The 13309-nt window shown below is 46.2% G+C and overlaps 1 protein-coding gene across 5 annotated transcripts in view; it reads left to right on the forward strand.

Moving 5' to 3' along the window:
* The first annotated feature begins 442 nt into the window (after positions 1-442).
* The window catches only part of LOC144245930 (tonsoku-like protein), a 74163-nt gene continuing 61296 nt past the window's right edge, over positions 443-13309 (forward strand). For all 5 annotated transcript variants that reach the window (XM_085572713.1, XM_085572712.1, XM_085572710.1 and 2 more), the window contains exons 1-4: positions 443-2646; positions 6065-6179; positions 10181-10326; positions 11792-11944. In XM_085572713.1, the coding sequence (XP_085428839.1) occupies positions 1402-2646; positions 6065-6179; positions 10181-10326; positions 11792-11944 (1659 nt within the window). In that variant the 5' untranslated portion in view covers positions 443-1401. The remainder of the gene's footprint in view (positions 2647-6064; positions 6180-10180; positions 10327-11791; positions 11945-13309) is intronic.

A 13309-nucleotide genomic window follows, 5' to 3' on the forward strand; every position in this document is an offset into this window, starting at 1 on the left:
TTTGGGGAATTGTTGGGAATTTTGGGGAATTTTGGGAATGCTGGCAGGGAATTTTGGGGGGTTTGGAGAGGATTTTGGGGGTTTTTGGGAGAGGATTTTTGGGAATTTTGGGATTGATTCTGGGAATTTCGGGGAGAGCTCCCGGCTGCTGCAGTGCAGCGCCCAGCTGGCCACGTGAGAATCCCGCAATTCCGGGAATTTTGGGAATTCCGGGAATTCTGGGAATGCTGGGCGGAAGATTTGGGAGGTTTGGAGAGGATTTTGGGGGGTTTTAATGGGATTTTTGGGGTTTAAAATGGGATTTTTGGGGGTTTTGGGAAGGGATTTGGAGGATTTGGAGAGGATTTGTGGGAATTTTGGGAGTTTTGGGGAATTTTGGGAATGCTGGGAGGGAAATTTGGGGGGTTTGGAGAGGATTTTGGGGGTTTTTGGGAGAGGAATTTTGGGATGGAATGTTGGGAATTTCGGGGAGAGCTCCCGGCTGCTCCAGCGCAGCGCCCAGCTGGCCACGTGAGAATTCCAGGAATTCCGGGAATTTTGGGAATTTCGGGAATGCTGGGAGTGCTGGGAGGGAAATTTGGGGGGTTTGGAGAGGATTTTGGGGGGTTTTAATGGGATTTTTGGGGGTTTTGGGAAGGGATTTGGGGGTTTGGGAGAGGATTTGTGGGAATTTTTGGGAATTTTGGGATGGGAATTTTGGGATTCTGGGATTGGAATTTTTTGGAATTTTGGGAAACTGGGATTTGGGAATTTTGGGAATTCTGGGAATTCTGGAGAGGATTTTTGGGTGTTTAGGACCGAATTTTTGGGAATTTTTGCCTGGCATTTTGGGAATTTTTGCCTGGAATTTTGGGAATCTGAATTTTGGGAATTTGGGATGGAAATTTTGGGATGGAATTCTGGGAAGTTTGGAGAGGATTTTTGGGTGTTTAGAACCGGAATTTTGGGAATTTGGGACTGGAATTTCGGGAATCTGAATTTTGGGAATTTTGGGAATTGTTTCCAGGCAGTGCCACTCCCTGGAGGATCTGGGATGGGAATTTGGGATTTTGGGATGGGAATTTCGGGAATTTGGGATGGGAATTTCAGGTATTTTGGCCTGGAATTTTGGGAATTTTTGCCTGGAATTTTGGGAATCTGAATTTCGGGAATTTGGGATGGGAATTTTGGGAATTCTGGGATGGAATTCTGGGAAGTTTGGAGAGGATTTTTGAGTGTTTAGAACCAGAATGTTGGGAATTTCTGAGTGGAATTTTGGGAATTTGGGACTGGAATTTCGGGTATTTTCGCCGGGAATTTCGGGAATCCGAATTTCGGGAATTTCGGGATGGAATTTTGGGAATTTTTTCCAGGCAGTGCCACTCCCTGGAGGATCTGGGATGGGAATTTCGGGTATTTGGGATGGGAATTTCGGGTGTTTTCGCTGGGAATTTTGGCAATCTGAATTTCGGGAATTTCGGGATGGAATTTCGGGAATTTTGGGATGGAATTTCGGGAATTGTTTTCCAGGCAGTGCCACTCCCTGGAGGATCTGGGATGGGAATTTGGGATTTTGGGATGGGAATTTCGGGTATTTGGGATGGGAATTTTGGGGAATTTTTGCCGGGAATTTCGGGAATTTCGGGATGGAATTTCGGGATGGAATTCCGGGAATTGTTTTCCAGGCAGTGCCACTCCCTGGAGGATCTGGGATGGAAATTTCGGGATTTTGGGATGGGAATTTTGGGTATTTGGGATGGGAATTTTGGGGAATTTTTGCCTGGAATTTCGGGTATTTTCGCCTGGAATTTCGGGAATTTCGGGATGGAATTTCGGGAATTTTTTTCCAGGCAGTGCCACTCCCTGGAGGATCTGGGATGGGAATTTCGGGATTTTGGGATGGGAATTTTGGGAATTTGGGACTGGAATTTCGGTTATTTTCGCCGGGAATTTCGGCAATCCGAATTTCGGGATGTAATTTCGGGAATTTCGGGATGGAATTTTGGGAATTGTTTTCCAGGCAGTGCCACTCCCTGGAGGATCTGGGATGGGAATTTGGGATTTTGGGACTGGAATTTCGGGTATTTGGGATGGGAATTTTGGGGAATTTTTGCCTGGAATTTCGGGATGGAATTTCGGGAATTTCGGGATGGAATTTCGGGATGGAATTCCGGGAATTGTTTTCCAGGCAGTGCCACTCCCTGGAGGATCTGGGATGGGAATTTCGGGAATTTGGGATGGGAATTTTGGTTATTTTTGCCGGGAATTTCGGCAATCCGAATTTTGGGAATTTCGGGATGGAATTCCGGGAATTTTTTTCCAGGCAGTGCCACTCCCTGGAGGATCTGGGATGGGAATTTCAGGAATTTGGGATGGGAATTTCGGCAATCCGAATTTCGGGAATTTCGGCAATCCGAATTTCGGGAATTTCGGGATGGAATTTCGGGAATTTCGGGATGGAATTTCGGGATGGAATTCCGGGAATTGTTTTCCAGGCAGTGCCACTCCCTGGAGGATCAGTTCCGGGCCCATTTCAACCTGGGGCTGCTCCAGCAGCGCTGCCGGGAATTCCCGGAATCCCTTCGGAGCCTCGGCCGCGCCCGCGACTGCGCCCGGCACCTCCGGCCCCCCCGGCTCCTGGCCGAGGCCGAGGCCGCCCTGGGACAGGTCAGGAAATTCGGGAATTCTCGGGAATTTTCCGGAATTTTCTGGGAATTTTTCGGGAATTTTTTGGGGTTTTATAGCGATTTTTTTGCTTTTTTTTCCATTTTTTTCTGATTTTTTTTTAAATTTTCCGGGAGTTTTTTGACTCTGAGATGTTTAAAAAAATTTGGGAATTTTTTGGGATTTTTCCGGAATTTTTTGGGAATTTTTTGGGGAATTTTTTGGGGGTTTATAGCAATTTTTTTGCCTTTTTTTCCGATTTTTTTCGAATTTTTTCGGATTTTTTTTTTTTATTTCCCGGGAGTTTTTCGACTCTGAGATGCTTCCAAAAATTTGGGAATTTTTGGGGATTTTTACGGAATTTTTTAGGAATTTTTTGGGGCTTCTATAGCGATTTTTCGCAAATTTTTTTCGAATTTTTTTCGATTTTTTCTGATTTTTTTTTAAATTTTCCGGCAGTTTTTTGACTCTGAGATGCTTCCAAAAATTTGGTATTTTTTGGGGATTTTTACGGAATTTTTTAGGAATTTTCTGGGAATTTTTGGGGGGTTTTATAGCGATTTTTTTGCTTTTTTTTCTGATTTTTTTCTGATTTTTTTAAAATTTTCCAGGAGTTTTTTGACTCTGAGATGCTTCCAAAAATTTGGGAATTTTTTGGGATTTTTCCAGAATTTTTTAGGAATTTTCTGGGAATTTTTTGGGGTTTTATAGCGATTTTTTTGCTTTTTTTTTCGATTTTTTTCGAATTTTTTCTGATTTTTTTTTGATTTTCTGGGAGTTTTTTGACTCTGAGATGTTTAAAGAAATTTGGGAATTTTTGGGGATTTTTCCAGAATCTTTTAGGAATTTTTTGGGAATTTTTGGGGGGTTTTATAGCGATTTTTTTGCCTTTTTTTTATTTTTTCTGATTTTTTTAAAATTTTCCAGGAGTTTTTTGACTCTGAGATGCTTCCAAAAATTTGGGAATTTTTGGGGATTTTTCCAGAATTTTCCGGGAATTTTTTGGGAATTTTGGGGGGTTTTATAGCGATTTTTTTGCTTTTTTTTCCGATTTTTTTCTGATTTTTTTAAAATTTTCCAGGAGTTTTTTGACTCTGAGATGCTTCCAAAAATTTGGGAATTTTTTGGGATTTTTCCAGAATTTTTTGGGAATTTTTTGGGAATTTTTGGGGGTTTTATAGCGATTTTTTTGCTTTTTTTTCTGATTTTTTTCGAATTTTTTCTGATTTTTTTTTTATTTTCTGGGAGTTTTTTGACTCTGAGATGTTTAAAAAAATTTGGGAATTTTTTGGGATTTTTCCAGGAATTTTTTGGGAATTTTTTGGGAATTTTTCGGGGTTTTATAGCGATTTTTTTGCTTTTTTTTCCATTTTTTTCTGATTTTTTTTTAAATTTTCCGGGAGTTTTTTGACTCTGAGATGTTTAAAAAAATTTGGGAATTTTTGGGGATTTTTCCAGAATTTTCCGGGAATTTTTTGGGAATTTTGGGGGGTTTTATAGCGATTTTTTTGCTTTTTTTTCCGATTTTTTTCTGATTTTTTTAAAATTTTCCAGGAGTTTTTTGACTCTGAGATGCTTCCAAAAATTTGGGAATTTTTTGGGATTTTTCCAGAATTTTTTGGGAATTTTTTGGGAATTTTTGGGGGTTTTATAGCGATTTTTTTGCTTTTTTTTCCATTTTTTTCTGATTTTTTTTTTAATTTTCCGGGAGTTTTTTGACTCTGAGATGTTTAAAAAAATTTGGGAATTTTTGGGGATTTTTCCAGGAATTTTTGGGATTTTTCCAGAATTTTCTGGGAATTTTTTGGGAATTTTGGGGGGTTTTATAGCGATTTTTTTGCTTTTTTTTCCGATTTTTTTCTGATTTTTTAAAAATTTTCTGTGGGTTTTTCGACTCTGAGATGCTTCCAAAAATTTGGGAATTTTTGGGGATTTTTCCGGAATTTTTTGGGAATTTTTTGGGAATTTTTTGGGGTTTTATAGCGATTTTTTTGCTTTTTTTTTCGATTTTTTTCGAATTTTTTCGGATTTTTTTTTAAATTTTCTGGGAGTTTTTTGACTCTGAGATGCTTCCAAAAATTTGGGAATTTCTTGGGATTTTTCCGGAATTTTTTAGGAATTTTTTGGGAATTTTTTGGGGTTTTATAGCGATTTTTTAGCTTTTTTTTTATTTTTTTCGAATTTTTTTTCTGATTTTTTTTTTGATTTCCCGGGAGTATTTCGACTCTGAGATGCTTCCAAAAATTTGGGAATTTTTTGGGATTTTTTCCAGGAATTTTTGGGAATTTTTTGGGATTTTTCCAAAATTTTTTGGGGATTTTTTTGCAGATTTTTCGTTATTTTTCCGGGATTTTTTTTGGGAATCTCATTATTTTTCCAGGATTTTTTTTTTTTTTTGGTTATTTTGTTCTTTTTCTGGGATTTTTTTTGGGAATTTAGTTATTTTTTCAGGATTTTCTTTGGGAATTCTGTTATTTTTTTGGGATTTTTAATAGGAATTTCGTTATTTTTCCGGGAATTTTTTTGGGAATTTTGTTATTTTCTCGGGAATTTTTTTTTGGGAAGTTCGTTATTTTTTCGGGATTTTCTTTGGGAATTTCGGGGGGTTTTTTTTTATTTTTTGGGGGAATTTGGTTATTTTCCCGGGATTTTCTTTGGGAATTCTGTTATTTTTTCGGGATTTTTGGGGGGAATGTGGTTGTTTTCCCGGGATTTTCTTTGGGAATTCTGGTTTTTTTTTTGGGATTTTTTGGGGGAATTTGGTTATTTTCCCGGGATTTTCTTTGGGAATGTCGTTGTTATCCCGGGTATGTTTTTGTTTTTCTGGTATTTTCTTTGGGAATTCTGTTATTTTTTCGGGATTTTCGGGGGGATGTGGTTGTTTTCCCGGAGTTTTCTTTGGGAATGTTGTTGTTTTCCCGGGTTTGTTTTTGTTTTTCTGGTATTTACTTTGGGAATTCTGATATTTGGATTTTCTTTGGGAATTCTGTTATTTTTTCTGGATTTTCGGGGGGATGTGGTTGTTTTCCCGGGGTGTTTTTTGGGAATGTCGTTGTTTTCCGGGTTTGTTTTTGTTATTTCGTTATTTTCTCTGGGAATTCTGTTATTTTCCCGGGATTTTCGGGGGGATGTGGATGTTTTCCGGGGTGTTTTTTGGGAATTCTGTTATTTTCCCGGGATTTTCGGGGGGATGTGGATGTTTTCCTGGGCTGTGTTTTGGGACTGTTGTTGTTTTCCGGGTTTGTTTTTGTTATTTCGTTATTTTCTCTGGGAATTCTGTTATTTTCCCGGGATTTTCGGGGGGATGTGGATGTTTCCCGGGATATTTTTTGGGACTGTGGCTGTTTTCCCGGGATATTTTTTGGGAATGTGGTTGTTTTCCCGGGAATCCTGTGGCTGGGGCTCAGGCTGTGTCCCGCAGGCGCTGCTGGCGCGGGGCGACTTCGCGGGCGGGCGCCGGGCGCTGCGCCGGGCGCTGGCGCGGGACGGAGCCCGCGGGCACGAGAGGAGACGCCTCCGGAGACGGCTGCGGCACGGTCAGCCACGGGAAAAACGGGAAAAATGGGGAAAAATGGGAAAAACGGGAAAAATGGGGGGAAATGGGGAAACAATGGGGAAAAACGGAGAGAAATGGGGAAACAACGCGGCCACGAGCGGAGACGCCTCCGGAGCCGCCTGCGGCACGGTCAGCCCCGGGAAAAACGGGAAAAAAAGGGGAAAAAACGGGAAAAATGGGGGAAAAAATGGGGAAAAATGGGGGAAAAAATGGGGGAAAACGGGAAACAACGGGGGGAAATGGGGAAACAACGGGGGCACGAGCGGAGACGCCTCCGGAGCCGCCTGCGGCACGGTCAGCCCCGGGAAAAACGGGAAAAACGGGAAAAACAGGGAAAACGGGGGGAAAAAATGGGGAAACAACAGGGGAAAATGGGGAAACAACGGGGAAAAATGGGGAAACAATGGGGAAAAACTGAGAGAAATGGGGAAACAACGGGGGCACGAGCGGAGACGGCTGCGGAGCCGCCTGCGGCACGGTCAGCCCCGGGAAAACGGGAAAAACGGGGAAAAACGGGAAAAATGGGAAAAATGGGGGAAAACAGGGGAAACAACGGGGGGAAATGGGGAAACAACGGGGGCACGAGCGGAGACGGCTGCAGAGCCGCCTGCGGCACGGTCAGCCACGGGAAAAACGGGAAAAACGGGGAGAAAAATGGGGGGAAAATGGGGAAAAATGGGAAAAATGGGGAAACAACGGGGGAAATGGGGAAACAACGGGGCGAATGGGGAAACAACGGGGGCACGAGTGGAGACGCCTCCGGAGCCGCCTGCGGCACGGTCAGCCACGGGAAAAATGGGAAAAAAACGGGAAAAATGGGGGAAAAAACGGGGGGAAAAAACGGGAAAAAAATGGGGGAAAAAATGGGGGAAAACAGGGGAAACAACGGGGGGAAATGGGGAAACAACGGGGGAAACAACGGGGGCACGAGCGGAGACGGCTGCGGCACCGCCTGCGGCACGGTCAGCCCCGGGAAAAACGGGAAAAACGGGGAAAAACAGGGGAAAAAAACGGGGAAATGGGGAAAAAAACCAGGAAAAATGGGGGAAAAAATGGGGAAAACGGGGAAATGGGGGAAATGGGGAAACAATGGGGGCATGAGCGGAGACGGCTGCGGAGCCGCCTGCGGCACGGTCAGCCACGGGAAAAACGGGAAAAACGGGGAAAATGGGGGGAAAATGGGAAAAATGGGGGAAAAAATGGGGAAAAACGGGGGAAAAAATGGGGAAAAACGGGGAGAAATGGGGAAAAAAACGGGAAAAATGGGGAAACAACGGGGGGAAATGGGGAAACAACGGGGGCACGAGCGGAGACGGCTGCGGAGCCGCCTGCGGCACGGTCAGCCACGGGAAAAACGGGAAAAACGGGGAAAAACGGGAAAAATGGGGAAAAAAACAGGAGAAATGGGGAAACAACGGGGGGAAATGGGGAAACAACGGGGGAAATGGGGAAACAACGGGGGAAATGGGGAAACAACGGGGGAAATGGGGAAACAACGGGGGAAATGGGGAAACAACGGGGGAAATGGGGAAACAACGCGGCCTCGAGCGGAGACGCCTCCGGAGCCGCCTGCGGCACGGTCAGCCCCGGGAAAAACGGGAAAAATGGGAAAAATGGGGGAAAAAACGGGAAAAATGGGGGAAAAAATGGGGAAACAACGGGGGGAAATGGGGAAACAACGGGGGAAAACGGGGAGAAAATGGGGAAACAACGGGGGAAATGGGGAAACAACGGGGGCACGAGCGGAGACGGCCGCGGCATGGTCAGCCCCGCGCCGGGAAAACGGGGAGAAATGGGGAAAAATGGGAAAAAAACCGGGAAAACGGGGAGAAAATGGGGAAACAACGGGGGAAATGGGGAAACAACGGGGGAAAATGGGGGAAAGTGGGGAAAATGGGGGAAATGGGGAAAATGGGGAAAACGGGAGAAAATGGGGGGAAATGGGGAAAACGGGGGAAAAATGGGGGGGAAATGGGGGGAAAAACGGGGAAAATGGGGGGAAATGGGGGAAAACGGGGAAAAAATGGGGGAAAATGGGAAAAAACGGCAGCAAAACGGGGAAAACGGGGAAAAATGGCAGCAAAACGAGGAAAAACGGGGAAAAAATGGGGAAAAACGGGGAAAACGGGGAAAAATGGGGAAAAACGGGAAAAAATGGGAAAAAGGGGGAAAATGGGGGAAAATGGGGGAAAAAATGGGGAAAAATGGGGGAAAAATGGAGAAAACGGAGGAAAATGGGGGAAAACGGCACTGGAACGGGGAAAAACGGGGAAACGGGGAAAAAACCAGGGAAAAACGGGGGAGAATGGGGGAAAATGGGAAAAACCGGGGGAAAATGGGGAAAAACAGGGGAAAACTGGGAAAAACAGGAAAAAACAGGGAAAACGGGGAAAAACGGGGAAAAATGGGAAAAAACGGGGAAAACGGGGAAAAATGGGAAAAACGAGGAAAAATGGGGAAAAATGGGAAAAAATGGCTCTCGGCGGCACCGAAACAGGAAAAAATGGGAAAAAAAGGCACCAAAATGGCCCTGGGGGCACCGGAATGGGAAAAAACAGCACCAAAATAGGAAAAAATGGGAAAAAACCACCAAAATGGGAAAAAATGGGAAAAACAGCACCAAAATGGGAAAAAATGGCAGCAAAATGGCCCCAAAATGGGAAAAAATGGGACCAAAATGGCCCAAGATGGGACAAAATTGGCACCAAAATGGCACCAAAATGTCCCCAATGGCCCCAATTTATCTGAGTGTCCCCAGTCTCCCCAGTGTCCCCCCAATGTCCCCAATATCCCCAGTGTCCCCAGTATCCCCAGTCTCCCCAGTCTCCCCAGTATCCCCAGTCTCCCCAGTATCCCCAGTATCCCCAGTATCCCCAGTATCCCAGTATCTCTCTCGCAGCCTCTCGGGTGTGCCGGGCTCTGGCCGCGCTCTCGTCCCCGTCCCCGGCCTCACTGTCCCCATGTCCCCAGTATCCCCAGTGTCCCCAGTCTCCCCAGTCTCCCAGTATCCCCAGTCTCCCAGTATTCCCAGTCTCCCCAGTATCCCCAGTGTCCCCAGTCTCCCCAGTCTCCCAGTATCCCCAGTGTCCCCAGTCTCCCCAGTCTCCCAGTATCCCCAGTATCCCCAGTATCCCCAGTATCCCAGTATCTCTCTCGCAGCCTCTCGGGTGTGCCGGGCTCTGGCCGCGCTCTCCAGTATCCCAGTATCCCCATGTCCATCCCAGTCTCCCAGTATCCCCAGTATCCCCAGTCTCCCAGTCTCCCAGTCTCCCCAGTCTCCCCAGTCTCCCCAGTATCCCCAGTATCCCCAGTCTCTCCAGTCTCCCAGTATCCCAGTCTCCCAGTATCCCAGTCTCCCAGTCTCCCAGTATCCCCAGTATCCCCAGTATCTCCCGCAGCCTCTCGGGTGTGCCGGGCCCTGGCCGCTCTCTCCAGTCTCCCAGTATCCCCAGTCTCCCCAGTATCCCAGTCTCCCCAGTCTCCCAGTATCCCCAGTATCCCCAGTATCCCAGTCTCCCAGTCTCCCAGTCTCCCAGTATCCCCAGTCTCCCCAGTCTCCCAGTCTCCCCAGTATCCCAGTCTCCCAGTCTCCCCAGTATCCCAGTATCCCAGTCTCCCCAGTATCCCCAGTATCCCCAGTATCCCCAGTCTCCCAGTCTCCCCAGTATCCCCAGTCTCCCAGTATCCCAGTATCCCAGTCTCCCAGTCTCCCAGTATCCCCAGTATCCCCAGTATCCCCAGTATCCCAGTATCCCCAGTCTCCCCAGTCTCCCAGTCTCCCCAGTATCCCCAGTATCCCCAGTATCCCCAGTCTCCCAGTCTCCCCAGTATCCCAGTCTCCCAGTCTCCCCAGTCTCCCAGTATCCCCAGTCTCCCAGTCTCCCAGTCTCCCAGTATCCCCAGTATCCCCAGTATCCCCAGTATCCCAGTATCCCAGTATCCCAGTCTCCCAGTATCCCCAGTATCCTCTCTCTCCCGCAGCCTCTCGGGTGTGCCGGGCTCTGGCCGCTCTCTCCTCCGGGTCCCCGGCCGATGTCTCGGCGTCTCTGTCGCTGCTCGAGCGCCTGGGGGACAGCCTGAGCCGCCTGGGCCACTTCCAGCGCGCCGCCCACTTCTACCGCAGACAGGTACGGGAAATCGGGAATGCCGGGAATGCCGGGAATGCCGGGAATGCCGGGAATGCCGGGAAATCCGGGAAATCCGGGAAATCCGGGAAATCCGTTCTGCGCTTGCGCGATTTTTTCCTGATTTTTTTCCTGATTTTTTTCCTGATTTTTCATGATTTTTTTCACGATTTTTCCACATTTTTTCATGATTTTTAACTGATTTTTTTCCCCCGTTTTTTCCTGATTTTTTCCCTGATTTTCCCTGATTTTTTCCTGATTTGTCCAGATTTTTCCTGTTTTTTTCCAGATTTTTTTTTCCTGATTTTTCTCCTGATTTTTTCCTGACTTTTTTTCCTGATTTTTTTCCTGATTTCCCCCCTGATTTCTCCCCTGATTTTTTCCAGATTTTTCCGGATTTTTCCTTTATTTTTAAATGATTTTTCCTGATTTTTTCCTGATTATTTCCTGATTTTTTTCCTGATTTTTCCTGATTTTTCCCCTGATTTTTTTCCAGATTTTTCTGGATTTTTCCTTTATTTTTAAATTATTTTTCCTGATTTTTTCCTGATTACTTCCTGATTTTTTCTAATTTTTTCATTATTTTTTCTAAATTATTTTCTGATTTTGGGGAATTTTTTTTTTCCTGATTTTTTGGGGATTTTTCCTGATTTTTTTTCTCTGATTTTTTTTCCTTATTTTTTCCTGATTGTTCCCTGATCTTTTCTGATTTTTTCATTATTTTTTTCCTGATTTTGGGGGATTTTTTTTTCCTGATATTTTGGGCATTTTTCCCGATTTTTTTTCTCTGATTTTTTTTTCCTGATTTTTTCTTGATTTTTCCAGATTTTTCATGATTTCGTCATGATTTTTTCCTGATTTTGGGGAATTTCTTATGATTTTTTGAGGATTTTTTTCCTGATTTTTCCTGACTTTTTGTCCTTATTTTGTCCTGATTTTGTCCTGATTTTTTTCCTGATTTTTCTGATTTCTCCCTGATTTTTTCCTGATTTGTCCGGATTTGTCCTGATTTTTCCTCATTTTTTTCTTGATTTTTTCCTGATTTTAGGGGATTTTTAATGATTTTTTCGGGATTTTTTTTTTATTTTTAGATTTTTCCTGATTTTTCCCTTATGTTTCCTGATTTTTCGTTATTTTTTCCTGATTTTTTTCCCCCCTGATTTTTCCTGATTTTTCCCTTATTTTTCATTATTTTTTAATGATTTTTCCTGATTTTTCCTGGATTTTTTTCCTGATTTTTCCTGGATTTTTTTCCTGATTTTTTTCATTATTTTCCCCCGATTTTTCCTTGATTTTTCCCCGATTTTTCCCCGATTTTTCCCCGATTTTCCCCCCAATTTCCCCCCGTTTTCCCCCCATTTTTCCCCATTCCCCCCCCTGCTTTTTTTTTTCCTTCCCCCCATTCCCTCCCTGATTTCGGGCCGTTGTGGGTGACGTTTTCCCGGTTTTTTTTTGGGAATTCTTGCAGCTGGAGCTGGCGGAGGCGGCGGGGCGGCCGGGCCGGGAGCTGGCCGCCATCCACGTCTCGCTGGCCGCCACCTTCCGGGACCTGGGCCAGCATTCCCGGGCCCTGGAGCACTTCCAGAGGGAGCTGCAGCTGCGGCGCGGGGAGCCCCTGGAGGTGGGACCCCAAATTCCCAAAATTCCCATCCCAAAATTCCCAAAATTCCCAAATCTGCAATCCCCAAAATCCCCAAAATCCCCAAAATCCCCGTTCCCGCATTCCCGGGCCCTGGAGCACTTCCAGAGGGAGCTGCAGCTGCGCCGCGGGGAGCCCCTGGAGGTGGGACCCCAAATTCCCAAAATTCCCATCCCAAAATCCCCAAAATCCCCAAAATCCCCGTTCCCGCATTCCCGGGCCCTGGAGCACTTCCAGAGGGAGCTGCAGCTGCGGCGCGGGGAGCCCCTGGAGGTGGGAACCCAAAATTCCCGAAATTCCCGTCCCAAAATACCCAAAATTCCCAAAATTCCCGTCCCAAAATCCCCAAATCCCGATCCCAAATCCATTCCCGGGCCCTGGAGCACTTCCAGAGGGAGCTGCAGCTGCGGCGCGGGGAGCCCCTGGAGGTGGGACCCCAAATTCCCGAAATTCCCATCCCAAAATTCCCAAAATTCCCAAAATTCCCAAATCTGAAATCCCCAAAATCCCCGTTCCCGCATTCCCGGGCCCTGGAGCACTTCCAGAGGGAGCTGCAGCTGAAAAAAATTCCCAAATTTCCCAGCCCAAATTCCCAAAATTCCCAATCCTAAATCCCTAAAATCCTAATCCCAAATTCCCAAAATTCTGATCCAAAATTCCCAAAATCCCCAAAATCCCCAAATCCCGATCCCAAATCCATTCCCGGGCCCTGGAGCACTTCCAGAGGGAGCTGCAGCTGCGGCGCGGGGAGCCCCTGGAGGTGGGAACCGAATTCCCAAAATTCCCATCCCAAAATTCCCAAAATTCCCGTCCCAAAATCCCCAAAATCCCCAAAATCCCCGTTCCCACATTCCCGGGCCCTGGAGCACTTCCAGAGGGAGCTGCAGCTGCGGCGCGGGGAGCCCCTGGAGGTGGGACCCCAAATTCCCAAAATTCCCGTCCCAAAATTCCCAAAATTCCCAAAATTCCCATCCCAAAATCCCCAAAATCCCCGTTCCCGCATTCCCGGGCCCTGGAGCACTTCCAGAGGGAGCTGCAGCTGCGGCGCGGGGAGCCCCTGGAGGTGGGACCCCAAATTCCCAAAATTCCCCTCCCAAAATTCCCAAAATTCCCAAAATTCTGATCCAAAATTCCCAAATCCCGATCCCAAATCCATTCCCGGGCCCTGGAGCACTTCCAGAGGGAGCTGCAGCTGCGGCGCGGGGAGCCCCTGGAGGTGGGACCCAAAATTCCCAAAATTCCCATCCCAAAATTCCCAAAATTCCCAAAATTCCCATCCCAAAATTCCCAAAATCCCCAAAATCCCCGTTCCCGCATTCCCGGGCCCTGGAGCACTTCCAGAGGGAG

Source organism: Lonchura striata, chromosome 2, assembly GCF_050655825.1.
Source record: "Lonchura striata isolate lonStrDom1 chromosome 2, ASM5065582v1, whole genome shotgun sequence".
Lineage (NCBI taxonomy): Eukaryota > Metazoa > Chordata > Aves > Passeriformes > Estrildidae > Lonchura > Lonchura striata.